Source organism: Liolophura sinensis, chromosome 9 (assembly GCF_032854445.1).
Source record: "Liolophura sinensis isolate JHLJ2023 chromosome 9, CUHK_Ljap_v2, whole genome shotgun sequence".
In the NCBI taxonomy this organism is placed as follows: Eukaryota; Metazoa; Mollusca; class Polyplacophora; order Chitonida; family Chitonidae; genus Liolophura; species Liolophura sinensis.
Window position 1 is genome coordinate 35,359,817 of NC_088303.1, and position 18,181 is coordinate 35,377,997.

The window sequence follows — 18,181 nt, forward strand, 5'->3', positions numbered from 1 at the left end:
CTTTCTCCAATACTTAATACGCCTACTTTGTGTAAGACCGCATAAAAATTAATCACGGCAGTCTACCGCAGAAACGGGTATGAACCTTGCAACAATGTATTCCTTCTGTCTTTTGCTCTCGGCTACATGAGCTGAAGATCAAAGACATCATTACTACGCTAATCTTCAGCAGTAGGTGCATTGTACGAGGTACACGACAGTCTCGGGTTCAAATCATTTATATTCTACTTCAGTTGTCACATTTTCCCCATTTTCTAAATGATTAATAGCAATAACATTTATGCATGACCTACATGTCCGAAATCATCAGTTACATTTTTACTTTCAAGTCTTCACTTACACAGTATCAGTCCGTTTTAGAGGGAGACAAAACTGGAGTGCCCATGCTAAACGACCGACCTTTAGCAAGTTACTAACTTTTCCACGTGTGACGTGTATAGATATACACTCCATATTGGTGTTTTCAACGCTTATTATTACCCATGTAGTAATAATAATAATAATAATAATAATATATTATTATTATTCAGGTATATGCGTCACACGCGACATTGTTTGGCTATAAAGTTCATTCATTTACATCTTGTTGATTTTTTTTCGCAGTACTCAGTATTTTTTCTGTAAGATCTGATCAATTATCAGTTCCCTGGCAAATCCTCTGAATTTAAAATGAAGACGAATCAGCGAGAGCCAGATTCAAGTCTGGGACCTAATTGGTCAGCGCCAAGATGATTTTTTTCCCACACATCATAAAAAATATTAAGTTAGAACAACGCATGAGTAATTTTTAATTACTGTTAAATTTTACTGAAACATTGCTTAAGCATCCAATCACTGCACGCGTGCACAAACCAAATTTTTTCCCGCAGTCTTACACTTCCTTACTAGACTTGCAGTGTTACTAGTTTTATATACAATTCTGTTCATAAAATTTCCAATCAATACAACCAGCTGCAAATTAATATTTAATTGGCCTTAATCAAATGTTTCGGATACAGAAAATCGTTAGCATTATAACAATTTGTATTAGCACTGTGTGTACTAGATACAGTGACCATCATACTGTGGGCTGTGGTGAGCCGATGTTACTGACATCATGTTACTGACGCTTTATCTCAAATCCCGAAATGAAGGTGACACATGAACACCTGTATTGTCTTATTAACAGAGAAACGCGAGACTAGAAATGTTATATATACAATGACCATAAAGCTGTCAGCAGTAAGTACAGAGGTCTATGAAAAAAGATTATACAATAAAAATAATTGACTCAAAGGAAACAGTTCCAAATTAATTCTTCCAGCAAAGTTATCGGTGCTGGATAAATCATTGAGGTCTCTAGGGGCCGGGGTTGCTATACTATACTTGTACAAAACAAAGTAATGCAAAGTCAGCTATACAAGACAAACGATGATGTATCTCACAGGAACTCAAAAAACTGGCTTAATTTAATAGCTGAGAGATGATAATTATATAACTAAAGTATAAATGAGATACATATTAACACGTATATACATTAAGTAATGCGAGTACGAAAAATGTTGTCAGTGACAGCTGGATGATGTCAAAGGCAAAAACAGGGTTTGTTGATCAAAAGTGTATATAGTATTACATGCTGTATACGAGTCCGGTATTATCTTAAGTCCATTCTAAAGTGTCATTCACTATGTATTAAAATGAGGATGGTATTAAGATTTAATCCGAGCTTAAGTTTTAATACAACTGGCCACTGTAGTGGGATTCAAACTAGCACATTTCTCTACGCGTGTCAGGGCTTTCCATAACTGACAATGTCCATGTTTGATCATGGCTCCAAGAAAACTTCACTTGTTATACACTTTCAGCCAACATACTTTTCGCCATTATCAAGGTGTGCAAATGAACTATAGTTAATTTTGAACCAAAAATACGCGATGACTTATGCCCGAAACCAATTAAAAACTATACGTGCATGTACGACTGGAACATCAGTTGTGTGTGTGTGTGTTTTTTTTTTTCAATATCACTGCCTGGTTCCAACTCATTCCACCATGTACGCACTTCTTTAGATCATTACATGTTGAAGCTTACTTGGAAATATAACATGGCGATATTGACCTGAGATGTTTATTTCAAGTAGAGACATATCAAAAGATACCTAGACACACGCAAAATTTTGAAAATAACTCCACCTCTAGGTAAATAATGCCAACTCTAAGAATGTACCTAACTATGCAAGGCGGTAGACAAAGCGCCATTCGACAATGACATTTTTGTGGTCAACAGTGTTAATTTACCATGCAGTAGCCATGGCTGTGGCGCTACAAAATAGATCTTACAATCGCCTAATTAACTAATAAATCACTGAATTTGCTAATTTACGCTAGACACAAATGTACACATTTTAAAACACAGATAAATTCTAATACATGTCCTTTTGTTACAACATGAAGTTGTAGGATGGAGATTTCAACAAAAGCAAGATTTTTTCCTACAGATTAAGGACCAATAAACAACGTTTTTTTTTTTGTTTTTTTTTTACATATTTCACAAAATAAATGACAACCAAAACAACTTGTACCACATAACTAAATTTACAACAAAAATACCTCCCCAAGATACAGTTTTGAGAGTATTGTGCATTATGTAGTAAGCAAAACGAATGTTAGCACCTTTAAAAAGTAAAGATCATCCCTAAAGAAGATAGGAAACCGGAAACTGCACAAAAAATGACAACCGATTCCATGACGCAAAAGAATAAAAAAACAGAAGCCTACCAAGAGTCGATATGAAAATAATCTCAAAGTTATTAAGCTTCCACTGATGAAATTATCTAAAAAAAAAATTAAAAATGAGAATAGCGCTAAAACTCAGCAATACATGAGCAAATAGGCACGTGCGGCTGCTTTAGTATACAACTACGAAACAAAACGTATCAAAAAGAAAAGGTTCTCTTCCCTATATTAGACCTTATCACGTGTACATGGATTTTAGGAAAATGTGCCTGTGCAAAGGCATGGTGAATTCTGTCTTCCTCAAAAAAAGGTTATCTTACAGGAAGCGATTCCATTAACAGTTCCGGTCGTAGGTCAGATTCTCTTGCCACCTGTTAGAAATTGCACAAATTAGAGAAATTGCAGAAAGATAGCATTTATGAATTCTTAAGGCTTAAACCTGACAATACTGTGACACACGCGACGAATACGTTGGTTAACTTAACTTCAGCGGGTGACAAGTAGATGATCGGAATACGAACAAGCATGGCTTTAAATAGTGTCAGTTCTGTGACACACTGCAAGGACAAACAATATTGCCAAAATTCTTGTGCTGAGAAGCTAAACTGAGGACAGGCACCAGACACACGCAAAATCCAAAAGTTTCATTAGTTCTTCCGCCATATTAAAACCAAGATAATTAAGAATTACTCCGGAAGGAACTTGCAGGTAGCCGTGAGCATGACATGTGCATTAATGTATTATCAAGGTTTACCTCCAAAAAACATACACAGATCTCGAGTTATAGAAAATAAACAAAAATACAGCACTGTACAGGATACAGTTTATAAATGCGAAACAGAGCTTCTCAATTTCCTTCAAAATGATAGGGCTGACACGTGCGAACACGCCAATCAAACAGATAAAAAGAACATCAGTCTTAACGACAGCAAATTTCTCGCAATCTGATGGATGGGAGTAAGGACGAATAGTGGTTCAGATCAAATTATATGGTAAAAATAAGAACTTTAAAAATTCAAATGACACATATACTAAACATTCAGCTGATGAGAATTTGAAAATACGGGCTTTGAAATGTCAATGGAAAAGGTTTCCCGCCTAAAGTAATCCAGGCCTAAGGTGTGTAGCCCATGATTCATTCTTGCTTTCGCGATGTTTTGCGACCGAACTGATAACGCATTACTCATGCTGTGCGAAAGGACAAAGATCAATTCATGTTGGGCACAGTCGCCATTGTACTGGGGCACGTACCCCATGTCTACAAGCTCAGTAAAATACAGGTTTCACTTGTTCAACTTGTTACTGGCAGCATAATGGAAATTCTGCCTTTAGGAAATGTGTTCTCCTAGTTTATGTCTTTCAATAATCTATGAAAAGCTGTGTAAATCAAAATTCTAACCATGTTAATTACTAATGTTGATTTGCTAGTTACCAGGGAACATCAAATTTTGAATTCAAGTTTTTGTCAATATACATTTACTATTGTAAATAAGTAACCTGGATGCACTGCTTGTATGGCCCCACTTGGTTTCAACAGTCATATAATACCTATGACGAAGTCCTCAACAGATTTCACTCAATAAATTTGTTGAAAATGGGCGAAACGGCCTGTAACCTGTTTTCAATTCAGTATTATGTATTGCCCGAGAATTGAACTTAATTGAATACACTTGTAATCAATTCAATACGGTGAAACGTTTTTAACAAAAGTCCGGAAAACTGTTTCGTAACGGGCCGAAAAGACGAGATGTAAACCATGGTCCCCTCATTGGGATTATTGTAACGTATAATCTCAGATTAGAAAATTTCCAAAAACCTGAAAACTCTAACTCTCTTCAATGCAATTGTTTCCCTGTTATAACAGTTGTCAAATACAGCCTTACTTTAGCATGAAGGTAGAGCAATTGTTGTTGCTACATTCACCAAGCCTTGTTGGGTCAATTATTCTTGGTCCAGCATTTGGTGTCATGGACAATACAGATCATATCATACTTCCCAAAGGGTATTTTTAAGAAAGCCAGGCACTTATTTTCAAGCTTGTTTATGACATTGTATTTCCGGGCGTTTGCATCTCTGGCAAACCTTATTAAACAGAAATCTGGTAACCAGTTGGAATAAGTATCCTTATATTTACGCGTGTACCGTGCCAGAACTCGTCTAACAAAATGGTTAATCTATGAAATGCTAAAGTTTTACCGTTACAGTAGATCGTCTACAGTCAGTAACGCAAGCGATTATAACGCAGTTTATTACTATCACTGACCAGCATTGGTGTCTTAGCTACAGTACACAATTGTATAATTAAAAAATTCACTCAAATAAACCTTAATGCCATTTATGTGTTATTTACGTAAGACAAACGTAAAAATTAATTAAGTGCTGCACTGTGAATACGCTTTAAAATCTATATATTTTAACTACACTTTAAATACAAATGAGTTATTTTTCTCATACTGGGTTACTATAATAATCTCGACATCAGCCAGACAAAGTTGAGTCCTCTCCTTGACTAATCGGACTAGAATCGAACACAGCCTCAAGGTGTACACGCTTTGCACTCAAACCACTTTGTGAAAGGCTTTTTGACACTTCCAGAGTTTTCTGAATGATATCGGAGTGCATTTTCATGTGCTGGTTGAGGTCAGATTTGCTGATTGTCTCAAAGCCACACTGGCAGCAACGGAAGGTGATTAGACAAGGAGCCTTCTTGTCACCAATGGGTTTATCTGTTGGTGAATCTGAAGAATCGGTCTCCTCTTCCATGTCCACATCGTCAGTCTTCGAATCGCAGACAGTGGTTTTGGCAGCCGTGTTGGTGTTATCCTGTCGAGAATCATAATCTATGGCTGCATTGATGACTTCGTTGGTGAACTCATAGATGTAGTTTTTGTCACTCGCATGCCTCCACATGTGACTCTTCAAGGAGGGCAAGTGGTGGCACACGTAGCCGCACAGATTACACTTGTATTGTTCCAGAGGCTGTTGAACGTAGCGTTGATCGTTGATGTGTCGTTTCATGTGCGACTTGAGACTTCTGCTAGAGGCAGCCAGAAAGTTGCAGAGTTCACACTTCATGTCTTTGGCTTCTTCGTGAGCGCGAACGTGGACACGATAACTAGATTGCGATGGACAAATGAGGTCGCAGTGAGGACATTGTAGGTTTTGTTTTCTGTGTGCCTTTTGATGGTGTTTCAAATCTGGCTGTGATAGAGTTTCAAAGGTGCACTCTTCACAGAAGTACACGTCTTCGGCCTTACACCCGTCACGCCTGTGAATAGCCCAGTCGTTCTTGTCGCTGAAAAAGCTGCCGCACGAGTCGCACTTTAGGAGATTCTTGTCAGTGTGCAATCTGGTGTGATTTCTAAAGGTTATAGGATTTGTTGTTTCAAAGTCGCATGTGTCGCAAAGGAACGGGTCCTTCTCGGAGTGGGCTCTCATGTGTGCTCGAAGCTGGCTCTTGTAGTTGAAGGCGGATGGACAAAGTTTGCACTGATACGTCCGCATTTTGCAGTGCTGTATCATGTGGTCTTGTAAAGTTTCGCTTGAATCAGCCACAAAATCACACAAAGAGCATTCAAAGGGTTTCTTCGTCTTATGCAAGCGCATATGCTGTTTAATTAATTGTGGACTTGAGTTGGTGTAATGGCATAACTTGCACCGATACTTCGGCTCAAACTCGTCCAACTTCTCTACGTTTTCCATTGTTTCCACATGCAGAGGAGTGTCCCTGGAGTTACGCTGATTTCTACGTCGAGGCTTTCTCTTCCCTAAAATATTGAGTTGGGAGGAATCGTCGGTTTCACTCTCCGACTTCGACCGTTCTCTCAGCTGCTCTATAACAGCTAAGAGTGAGGAACAAATCCCTGCTTTTGGCTTATTTGAATCAGATGGGTCTTCAAGTTCTGTAGAACTAGATCCGTCTTTAACATTGTCGTCAGTTGTCTGAGACCCTTCATCTACGGAGACAACTTGTTCTTCGTGAACTTCAACGAGACAATCCTGGAACTGTACTCCAATGTCCGCTACATCTTCAGTGGTATCACAGACATTATTCTGCGAACCCTTTTGTAACAAAGACAGCAAAGTAAGGGCAGACTCATCGTCGACAGATATAGACTTAGTAACACACTGCTTCTCAGGGCCTTCGGTTTGGTTTCCAGAGCTTTCTCCAAATTCAATCGCAGTCTGAAGAACATTTGCACTCAATTGTCTCACATTCTGAGAGGCTATCAACGTCGAGATATCTGCCTGGGTCCATACTTGTGTCCCGCTGACTGGCGCAATAGAGTTACCGTCCGACACTGTTAAAATAACAATATCTGTATTGGTACTGTCTGCTTCCTTTGATATATCTGATGTTTCCGCAGGTGTTACCTCACGCACAAAAGGGAGTTCATTAGATAGTACTGATGTTTCTGAATCACCAATGTCCATGTTGGATGAGCGCGATGCTTCCGCTTGAAGACTTCCATCAACCGAGTTCAACAGTTCCGGACACCTGGGACTGTTTTGTTGACTTCTAAGGCCTGTCAACGTTGAAGACTGAGAAACTGCATTTATTCTTTCGACTACCACATTTGGGCTGGATTCCACAGCCCCAGTGCAGAACCTCTTTGCGGCCTGTACCACTGACACTGATGACGAGTCTGTAGATGGTGTTGTTTCGGGAAGAGGACGCTTGGGTGGACTGCTATTAAGAACTTCTTGCCCAAGCCTGGGAACAGTCGAGCCAGACTTGTCGCAGAGTAAAGACTTATCCGTATCTTTAGGCTCTACCTTGTGATGAGCGCCTGAACCGACTGAAAAATCCTTCGAAGTGATGTTTTCAGAGTTGTCGGGATTCTCACCATCATCATGAGAATCCGTAATGCCATCAGATTCAGTCAGCACTACCTGTACCATATTGCTGACTTTCCCTAAGAGTGGCAATGAGGTAACCACATCGATGGTCTCCGATTTGTTTGATATTAAACCAGAGGATTTTGAGCCTAACAGCTTCATTAAAGCTTCTGAGACAACTGAAGTGTCAACTGTCGGCACTCCATTTAAAATTTTTGCATTGTTTTGAATTTCATTTTCTTGTGTGCATACCTCAACCTTAACGGAAGCGGAGGGTGGGTTGGTCACCATTTTGCTGCAGTTCTCCTGAGTGATGTCATCATAAATACTCATGGGTCCATTCTGAAACATAGGATAATCTATATCCTTATGACCAGAGTGTTTCCACACATGAGCTTTAATTGTTCTCTGGTGGTCGCATGTATACCCACAGATGTTACAGCAAAATCGTCCAACTGATTTGTCATGAGTGAAGCCAGATGATTCTGAACTGGAGACAATGTCATTGTATCTTGACTGGCCGGCTGAGGCAGGTGTTTCCTTAACAGATTCAGTTGACACAAGAACAGAGTTGCTAGTAGTGACCACTGCTGCTGCCTTTCCTGACTTTGGACTAGCTTTGTGCGTCAGCATGTGTGCTATAAACTTATACGCTTCTGTAGTTTCATGGAAACACTCGCCACATTTGAAAGCTGTGTTTGCAGCCTGCTCTTTAACAGGAGTCTGCTCAAGTTTGACCAGGTTATCAGAAACAGGCGAAGACTTCTGACTAGAGCTGCCAGAGGACTGCTCAATGTGAATCCACATATGCTTTCTTAACAGATCCTTGTCACTAGAGGTGAACCCACACTCTGTGCATTTCATTAACACAACAGGCGGATTAGGAGAACTGGACGGAATACCTGTAGGTAATAGTTTACTGCTAGAACTTTCAGATTCCTTCACTGTAACCCAGGTGCTTTCGCAAGATTGTCCAGCATCACCACCAACCTTCTTACTGCAAGAGTTCAAATGTTTCATCAAAACTGTTTTGGATGTTGAAGCAAATTCGCACTGTGCACATATGAAGATGTTCCCTGCTCCATCAATCTCATTGCCGAAAACACCAGTGCCACCTAACAGTTGAACAGTAGTTGGGGGAGAGTGCATCTTAATGTGGTTTGTCAGATGGCCTTTCTTCCTAAAGGTTGCATTACACAAGTGACACTCATAAGGTCGGTCACTTGAATGAACCACTAGGTGCTCTTTCAAAGAGTGGCTGCGTTTGCCTGCATAATCACAGAATGGGCACTTGTATGGCCTGACATCGCTGTGTACTAAATCCACATGCTGTTTTAAATAATGTTTATTTGTGGTTGAGTACTCACATTCCTCACATTTCAACAGTTCTTTCGGTCCAGCCTGAGACTGACTGTCACTTTGAAGTTGTAGAACAGTTTGTGACTTTGTAGAGTCGGCCGCTTGCTCCTCTACCAAAACTACAGGTGCAAGCTTTGTGGCGGGAACTACAGATTTTGTCGTATAAACGCTGACAACAGGAGTGGCAGAGTATGCTATGGCTGTTTTACCTGGAGATCCTTTGGCAACACTTGATGGCAGTGATATAATTTTGGAGACACTGTCAACCAGATTGGAATTCAAGGGAAGAATGGACTTAGTTGAGATTAACACTGTCTGTGGAACACTTCTTTCCTCCAAAGCTGCTGAACAGATCTTCTCTGCCACAACAGGAGATTCTTTACTTCCAGACAGAGTTGCCATAATAACACTATGGCATGGGTTTCTGTGGGTTACACTGACTGAATCGTCACAGAGTGAGATTCCATCTGTTGAAATTTAGATCCTGTTCATTTTGAGATTCATCTTAGGGTAACCAGATCATTTCCAGCTGAGCGAGTTAGCAAATCACTATGTAACTGTACTGCTGTAGGAGAGTTTCATCTTGTCATCCGCCCTACAATTAATAAACATGTCATTATACATAATCTGCACACAAAAGCAGGATGGGTTCAGTTTTCTACAGCAAATGTGTTTGTCCCCCCAAAACAACTTAAATCTGTTGATCACTAGTTTAAAAAAAATCCCCATAAGGCCATCATTAATATTGTTTGTTGGGAGTAACACCATCTACATGCATCTGCCAAAAACAGAGCTATAATTTTTAGAATTTCTTTTTTCTTTCTCCGTTAATTTCTTTAAAATCCCAAGCTCTTTCACAAGCCAGAATTACAAAATTTACCCATCAACCAACTCTATTTTTTCTGATAGATTGGGTTACCCCAAATAACACATCTTTTAGTGATAGTCTAATTTCAATTTAACAGTAGACAACAGGCATATTTTTAAAAGGGTTTCTCCTAAAAATTTCCCCACTAGGTAACCTGAAAGCAAAAGTGTATAAAGCTTTGGAGAATCGCACATGGCCAGCAGTTGGCATAAGCCCAGAACACAATTGTACTGTATTTATTTTTTAATTTATATGATCAGTGTTTTACGTCTTACTTGTGAATATTCCCCTTATCCGAGGGAATTCCAGCATTATGGTGGAAAGAAACAAGGCCGAGAACCAGTAGGTACTGTAAAAATGTCCTAAAAGCTGTTTGTAGCACATTTCCTTAATTTTTTTTGATGCTCTTTTACAACGCACTGATTACATTTATACAACAATAACCAGCATTATGGTGAGAGGAAACCAGGCAGAGCTCGGGGAAACCCACGACTATCCACATGTGGCCGGCAGGCCTTCCCACTTACAGCTGGAGAGGAAGCCAACATGAGCTGGACAAACTCACAGCGACCGTATTGATGGGGGCTCCTGGGTTATCGCACTGCACTGGCATGCTAACCCCCTTTGCCATGGAGGCCCCAACATTTTCTTTAAGTCTTATCAATAAAAGTGATGTAAGTGAAAACTGCAATAATGTAATAACATATGCAACTTCTGCCTGGATAATATATCCAGAGCAAATATATCACAGCTGTATATCACTATATCACCAGGTTTGGCGACTAGTTGGTGGTATGGGTATAGTGACGGGGTCTCAATTTTATATGTGTGATTAGAAAAAATATGATACATGGCTACTTGTCAGAGGTACCAGAGAACACGGCCTGGAGACAATCTTTAATGTGGTATCTATAGCTTTCCTGCATTAAAATATGAGATGACCATTGCAGTACCTGTTTTAAGCTTACCTGCTTTGAAATCTTCTGCCTATGAAGTGGATGTGTGGACATTCGGGTTGTTTTCAATATTTAAGCAGGCACACTTGGCAATCTCTCTGGCAGAAATGTGTATGTCTAACATTACCTTTAGTCTAGCAAAAAAAACTCTTTGCTTGCCGAACGTTTAAAAAGTTTCAAATATACCAACAACCTTTAGCAGTTTAAAACAATACTTTCTGTTTGAGGGAAGGTAACACATCTGAGTATACATGTACATGTATGTCAATCTGTGGAGAGGAAAGATTAGCTCACACTGTGTATGTTGATGTTGTATCAGGTATTTATGACTGCTCAGTTTTTAATATCAAACTGTCCCTGCCTGGGATAATGCGCCATGCAATAGTGTGTATTAAGTCTAGTAAAATAATGTTGCACACAGGGGGGAAAAAAAACAAAAACAAAACAAAAAAAACGACTGATTTCTTTCCCCTGTAAATTATTTGGGTATAGGTCGAAGTGAACTACTTTGGAAACCGAGCACAACCATCCTGTGATCAACTAATTCATAATTGGAACTGGTCAGCATTTAATATCTCTATAACAATTTCTAGTGATTTAATCTGGCTATAACATCTGTTCCGAAAATGGCCTCGTGCAGGTGTTAGGAGAGGGTGACAGCCACATACCATGTGGCATTTAACATGGGAGAGTTTTGTACCAGGCGAGAAGCAAGAGTGACACTATATCCAGCAGTGTTTGACTACATGGTACTTGATGTAAATGACATTTCTATGGATGATTCTTACAATGTTCCGCCACAAACAAGGTCATAAATGCTGTCCAGTTGAGTTTTAAAATTCTTTTAAACGAAAAGGTACTATGAAACGAAGAGAGTGAATTTAAGGAATATAATAGAATGATATGCCAATAAAATGTCAAAAAAAAAAAAAAAATCTCATTTTACGTACTTAAACCACAGTCCTTTTAAGTCTTCATTGTGCACATCGTTATTTATTTTTTTATTTATTTTATATCTGATGGATGTTTAATGCCCACCTCAAGAATTTTTCACTTCTGGAATGGTGGTAGGTTTTGAAGAGATGAAACCGCAGTGTTTCCAGCATAGACACAAAGATTTGTCAAATTATGTCAGACAAGAAGTCAGTTTATTAAGGTCTTAATAAAGGGACTATTTTATTTTATTTCCAGCCGTCCCTCAGCACTACTACAGAAATGTTGGATTTTTCATGGCATTTGTTATTAAAAACATAATGCTAGAAATTTAAATGCAATTTATTGTTTAAAAGACCTTGGTTTTGGGCTTTGGATATACTCCAAACTAAATGTACATGTATATCATCAACTATCAAAAAAATTCCATTATGACATCAAATCAGTGTTATAGAAAAGATAGTTTCTTTTTTGATATAAAACAGAAATGCAATCTGAACTTCGGATAAAGCATTCTAAGAGCCTGGTGAAGGGGAGATAACTTCTGCATTATCTTATCAAACAAGAAGTGTTACAAACCTGGAGTAACAGGCAAGAGAATCATGAATGCAAGTGTGAAGTCACTTAATATTGCTAGGAGTGATTAGGCAAGGTTAACAATTTTTATTTAAATTCCGTATTTTTTCCACATATCTAAGACGCACTGTAAACTGCCTGACATTCAACAATACCTTGTACTGTAACATTATTCTAGACTTCATGTACATGTCATTTTTTTCCATAACCGTTCTAATTGTATTGGGATGTAATAACGTAGTTACAGATAAACACTACCAATGATTGGCTCCTGTATATATAAACATTCCACTATACACCATGAATATGTTTTGAAATTAAGTGGTTAGTCACTTGACGACGATCCCGTAGACCGAAAGCTTGTGAAACCTTGTCACATTTACGTGGTGATGCCTTGACTTCATTATTATTATTGAACCCATGTACAACTATGAATCTTAAGCAGTGTATAGACCTATAAGACTTCAGATCAACAATTCCTTTCCAAGTTTATCTCACTATTGATATTTATGAATTGTCTTTCTTTGTTTTTTTTTCGGTAAGAACCCCAGATTCATGGAATACCCTTGTTGTTGCCTACATGTAATTGACAGGGTAAAATGAATGACTTGTTATTCTTAAATCATGGCCGACTTTAAACGTAAGATACCTTTTGGTAGCCTGTATGCAAACACTGGTTGAGTGAGGAAATTGATAATTTAGAATACCTATGTAGACATTATTAAAAAGATACACGCAGAGGCCTATTTACCGCAAAGGGATCATTTGAGTACATATTCAGCGCCACACTGATACTTATTCCTTGAATTTACAACAACTTCCCCATCGCTTAACAGTTTGGGACCCTAAACTTTTTTCCAGAACTAAAATGGCTCTAGATATGATGCTGCTATGGTGTCATACGAATTCAGATTAAAACCTAGCATCTATAATTTTAGAGAACTACCATGTGCATGAAAAAAAATGGCTGGGGCCCTGTAGATCTCTTCTAACCCTTTTTCGAAAGTAACTGTGAATACCTCATTAGTTGTCTTTTCTTTCTGAAATTTTTCAGAATTGGCTGGCTGGATTGAGAATTATCAAGTCCATTCTAAGTTGATTTTTTGGGCATTTTACATTTATTCAATCTTGACAAAGGCCTAGCCCTGGATGACTGTTCACTTTTTCATGTTTGGACCATCTTCCTGTCAGCAAGGTTGATACTTGCTAAAGGCTTCATTATCACCCTTGCTTTACAATACATACAGATATCTTCAGAAACATATGTTTAGCCAGGGAGTTGTCTCAGTGTCTTTGAGACGCCCTATTCTGACAAAATTAACATGGGAGAGATAGGGGAAATATGAGAAAATTGGAAATGAGACAGCCTGATTTCAAAGAATAGTAGATACCAACATGTGCTGGCTTCCAGAGAATGTCGCTATGATACACGTCATTCCACTGGCCGTGTCTCTGCTATGGACCAATGAGTGAGCTTCTAAGAAATTGTTTGAAATGTCAACAATGCACAGGCGATTTGATGGTTACAGCAGAGGTAGTGATTCTGTCTGGCAACAGAGGACGCTTAAAACTGAATCATATTCAAAATTATTGGGAAGACTGCAACATAGAGCTATTAAAAGGGGTGCATGAAGACATTTTTGTAAAAAAATTTTGGTAACTGTATTAAACAGCGATGAAACACTGGAAGCGGCGTTTGGTTCTTTGGTTGTAAATTTGATCACATTTTTGGAACTAAATGGAAAATTTTATTGTGACATAATACTCCATGCAGGGTAACAGCAATGTCACAGCGATGTAGCAAATTCATTACAAATGCCAGCAACTTTATCAGCTACAGCTAGATAACAGAAAGAGACAACAATACACTATATAGGGGACCTATCAGAACAACCTACAATGTTAAATGTTATTCATGTGTTGCTTTTTTCTATTTTGAGGAAGGGCCCATTGATTTCCATGTCAAGTGGCCCAGCTGGCCTCTTGATTTTCAGGGTTATTGGAGCCCAGATAAACTTTGGATATGGCTTAGGCGATCACTTTTCTCTGAATATGTTCACTGTTTTTATCACTTATTTTTATATGTACATGTATCATGGGTTCATACAGATGTGTAAATATGTCAAGGGTGATAGGCTAGATTTGCACGAGGCCATGAAACAAAACAAAAATACCACTTTTCATCAAATTTTTGTTCTTAACTATTCATTGTTTCCTCAAAAAAGTTGATGTCCTGTTTATAATTTTTTTGATCCCTAAATTCACTCCGAACTGTTTTGAACTCCTGCCAGTGTCATTAACCATGATGGAATCTGATTGGACCATGAATCATAAATATTTGTTTTAATATGGCCCAGTAAATCAGGGTTAATGACGTCGGACACTGCTAGCTTGATTAAATGAAGACGGTTTGGACTGGCATTCGCATGCCTTTCACTCTAGTCATTTTGAACCGCCTTTCATCGCAGCAGAATCGCTGAGCAATGAATTTGGCTATCTCACTTCTGGGTAATGGAAATACAGACCTTGCTTTAGGATTCTTAAAAAACAACATTGGGCAACTATAATTTCAAACAAATGATGATGCTGAATGCTTCATACATACATTATTAAGTTATGCTAAATCTGATCAACATGTGCCTGTGTGGCTGCTTATGTCACTCTAACATACAGCAGTAAAACACATGTTAGAGTTCTGAGTCAAGTCCCTTTTGTTTTGTTTTTATCAATGCACAGGCATGGCCAGGGTTATGGTTTTTATATGGTTTCAGTTTTAAATTTATCAGAAGGCTCAGGTATTGACAACGATATTAAAATGGTTTGATTAATCATTTAACTGAATACAATGTTTCAAATTAAAACCAGGCAATGTTCTTTTAGCCACAGAAAGGTTACACTGCTGGCCGACAAGAACCAGTGGATAATTTGACTTTTTGAACTACCATTCACCCGTGTATGATGCTTAATAAAATTTCAGAAACAGTTAATTACTAACCTCCTTGGGCTGTTCAGTTATGGCCCTAGACCCCCAGGCAGATAAAATCACGAGCTGTTGATCATTCCAAAGGTAAATGTCCATCCATACATACACCATCAAGTTCAACTTCTCCACTTACTTTAACTTCACAAAAATGGATGCCCATCACACACACATCACATCCCGGTTCCTGGGCCACACATACCTACTGTTTGCAGTCACAAGGCTCAACAACCAGGATAACCACTTATACAGCATCATAATACACTAAAGACAGCCGCCATCTTGGGAACTTGATATCAGTGGAGAGGTTGAACTTAATGAAATGTGGATGGGAAGATCAACACCTCGGGAGTATAGTCAGTCTTAAGCACTGTAAAGCAGTAAGTGGACAAGCCGAGGAGGTTAGTTACAATCTGCTTTCAGAAACTTTATTTTATTTTTTTGACAGGTGTTTTAGATCCTACTACATGACGGCTGCCAGCATTATGGTGGGAGTAAAACTGGGCAGAGCCCAGGGGGAAACACACGACCATCCCACATACAGCCGGAGAGGAAACCAGCCTGAGCTGGACTTGAACTGAGCTGCACAGGGACTGCATTGGTGAGTGAGTGTTTGGGGTTTAACGTCGTAGCTGACTCTTTTAATGTCTAAGGTGTGACCCGACCCAGGATTGACCCTGGATCTAATCCAATCCCAAAGTGGACGCTCTACCAACTATCTGGGCCGTTAACCACATCGGTGAGAGGCTCCTGGGTCATTGTGCCGCCGAAACTTTATGATGTACGCCACTGTAAGACATGGGTGAATAGCAGCAGGCCATGACTATGCCAGCGCCAATTCAAACATAAAAAAGCGAACATAGCCATCCAGGGCACTATTCGTGTTCTCAGTTGCTCGTGTAAAGCCAAATCTTTAGAATATTCCTCCACAATTAACAGAGCTCCCTCTCAGCAGTCTTGTTAAACTTAACTGGTTACATAAAATACACAGATGTAACGAATATGTGTTTACCAATACACGATCTTTTCATCAGGATAATGGGGCTGTGAGATCCGTAACTAAGTAGCCGCTTTCGAAACGCGGTAAACATACGGAGACATGTGCCTTCAGTAAATATCAGAAAAACAATCGTACGTCCACAGCACACCAGCACTAATGCCAATCATATTGACGCCAGCTATCACCAGTGTAACTTCTGACACAAAAATAAACTTAATGAATACTTTAAAACCTACCTTCTTTTGTAAAATAATCAACGATTTCATTGACAGGCTTCTCGCGATGTTCAAGATGGCGGGCAAATCAAGTCACGTGATCAGTTTGTACACCAGAGAAAATCACATGGTCTATTCGTGACCTTACATGGGCATTCATGAAGAAACCAGGAATTTAGCACCATGTTAAAATTGTTTTCATCTGGTGCATACATTTTTATCTCTCTTAATATTTTAGAAACAGAAAGACTATTGCAGCTGGTGAAAATGTATAGTAAAGTACGAGTAATAAGCCGTACACTTGTACATTTCTTTCGGTAGGTGGCGCTGCGAGTCTCTCTTCCTGTCATCATCAACCGGTGTTTGCCACGTTTGTTGTCACGTCTTCTAAAATGCCTGAGAAATTTACCGTCGTTTTGGCCAAATTTTACGATGAATACATCCAGGGCACATCCAAAAAGCTCAAACTTATTGATGCATATTTATTTTACATCATGTTGACGGGCATTTTCCAGTTTGTGTACTGTGCCCTGGTGGGAACTTTCCCGTTCAACTCATTTTTGTCAGGTTTTATTTCTTGCGTTGGATCGTTTGTTTTAGGTGGTAAGTCAATTTCGATACACATTTTTGCTCCACTAAGATCAATTAACGTAAATAAGGCTCCATAAATTAAGTAGTAGTTGAGAATGGGTAAATTGCAATGACTTGATTTTTCATGCCGAGAGAGTTGCAAGTTGGAACATTCAACCTATCCGTTTTACGAAGTCCTGCATAACGGCACTGCAGAGTGCATTTGCAGTCCTGCATCCTTATATCTATTTTCTCTGACGTAGTTCCAGAGTTCTGCCGCCTAGCACCCCAGGCACTTTTAGTGTATCTCCAGTGAAAGTACAGACCTTCAGAATGCATGCTACAATTTCAGCGGCCTCACCTTTATTCCAACGCAATCTGGTGATCTCGAAGATTATCACTCCAACGTTAATTACCAGCCCCAGTTGGTGGCCGTGTTCCCATATTTGAGCAATGTCTTTTCGACTTTCAAAAATTTGGATCTGTTTAAAATTTTGTGAACCAAAGATTTTTGATCACACAGGTGGAGCAGGTTTTTGACTAATACATGTAGTTCACTACTGTGAAATATTGCAGCAGTTGTTAGCACAATGCTAGGGCTAACCTTTACAGTCAAGCACTACCACATCACTATGCTTTAACATGGCGGTAAGCAAGATTGCACTGAAGCACTCCATCAAGCTTGTGATCGGAATGTTCCTACATGTGTTCTTAGTAAAACCCACACAGTTTGGTCTTTGGCCAACCTTGTTAGAAAGAAAACCAAAGATAAAGATAAACATCTAAACTCTGGTTCAATGTTCTCTTTCACCGCCATGTTTGGCTTTCAGTTCATTTTGACGTGGGTAGACTACATCTACTCTAGGAAAACTTCCAGTTCTACCCCTCATATTCATACCCCCCGACCCCGACGACACAAACTCCAACTGTCTACTGTTAATTGCCACTTTACCAGACTGTCCTATGCCCTGTCGCAATCGGAATTCTGTGGAAAGTCATGATGAACAGAGAAATCCGCTACATTAAGTAGAATGAGGTGGACATTTTCCTAGAGTAGTTGTACTGACTTCAAAACGAAGCCAAACATGACAGAGGAGAATGTCGAACCACAGTTTTAGTGTTTATCTTTTCTAACAAGGTAGGCCAACGACCAAACAATGTGTGGGTTTTA

At 39.1% G+C, this 18,181-nt stretch overlaps 1 protein-coding gene across 1 annotated transcript; it reads right to left on the reverse strand.

Moving 5' to 3' along the window:
* Window positions 1-851: 851 nt before the first annotated feature.
* LOC135475257 (zinc finger protein 507-like) lies at window positions 852-16,516 on the reverse strand. The gene is made up of 2 exons (XM_064755083.1): window positions 16,462-16,516; window positions 852-9,507 (listed from the first exon to the last, which is right to left on the reverse strand). Exon 2 carries the CDS (start codon window positions 9,312-9,314, stop codon window positions 5,193-5,195), a length of 4,122 nt encoding a protein of 1,373 aa, XP_064611153.1. The 5' UTR covers window positions 9,315-9,507; window positions 16,462-16,516; the 3' UTR covers window positions 852-5,192.
* Window positions 16,517-18,181: the final 1,665 nt, after the last annotated feature.

What these genes read in the sequence shown, in the direction of transcription:
- LOC135475257 (XM_064755083.1), bottom strand. Translation starts at nt 9,314, where the DNA reads ATGGCAACTCTGTCTGGAAGTAAAGAATCTCCTGTTGTGGCAGAGAAG.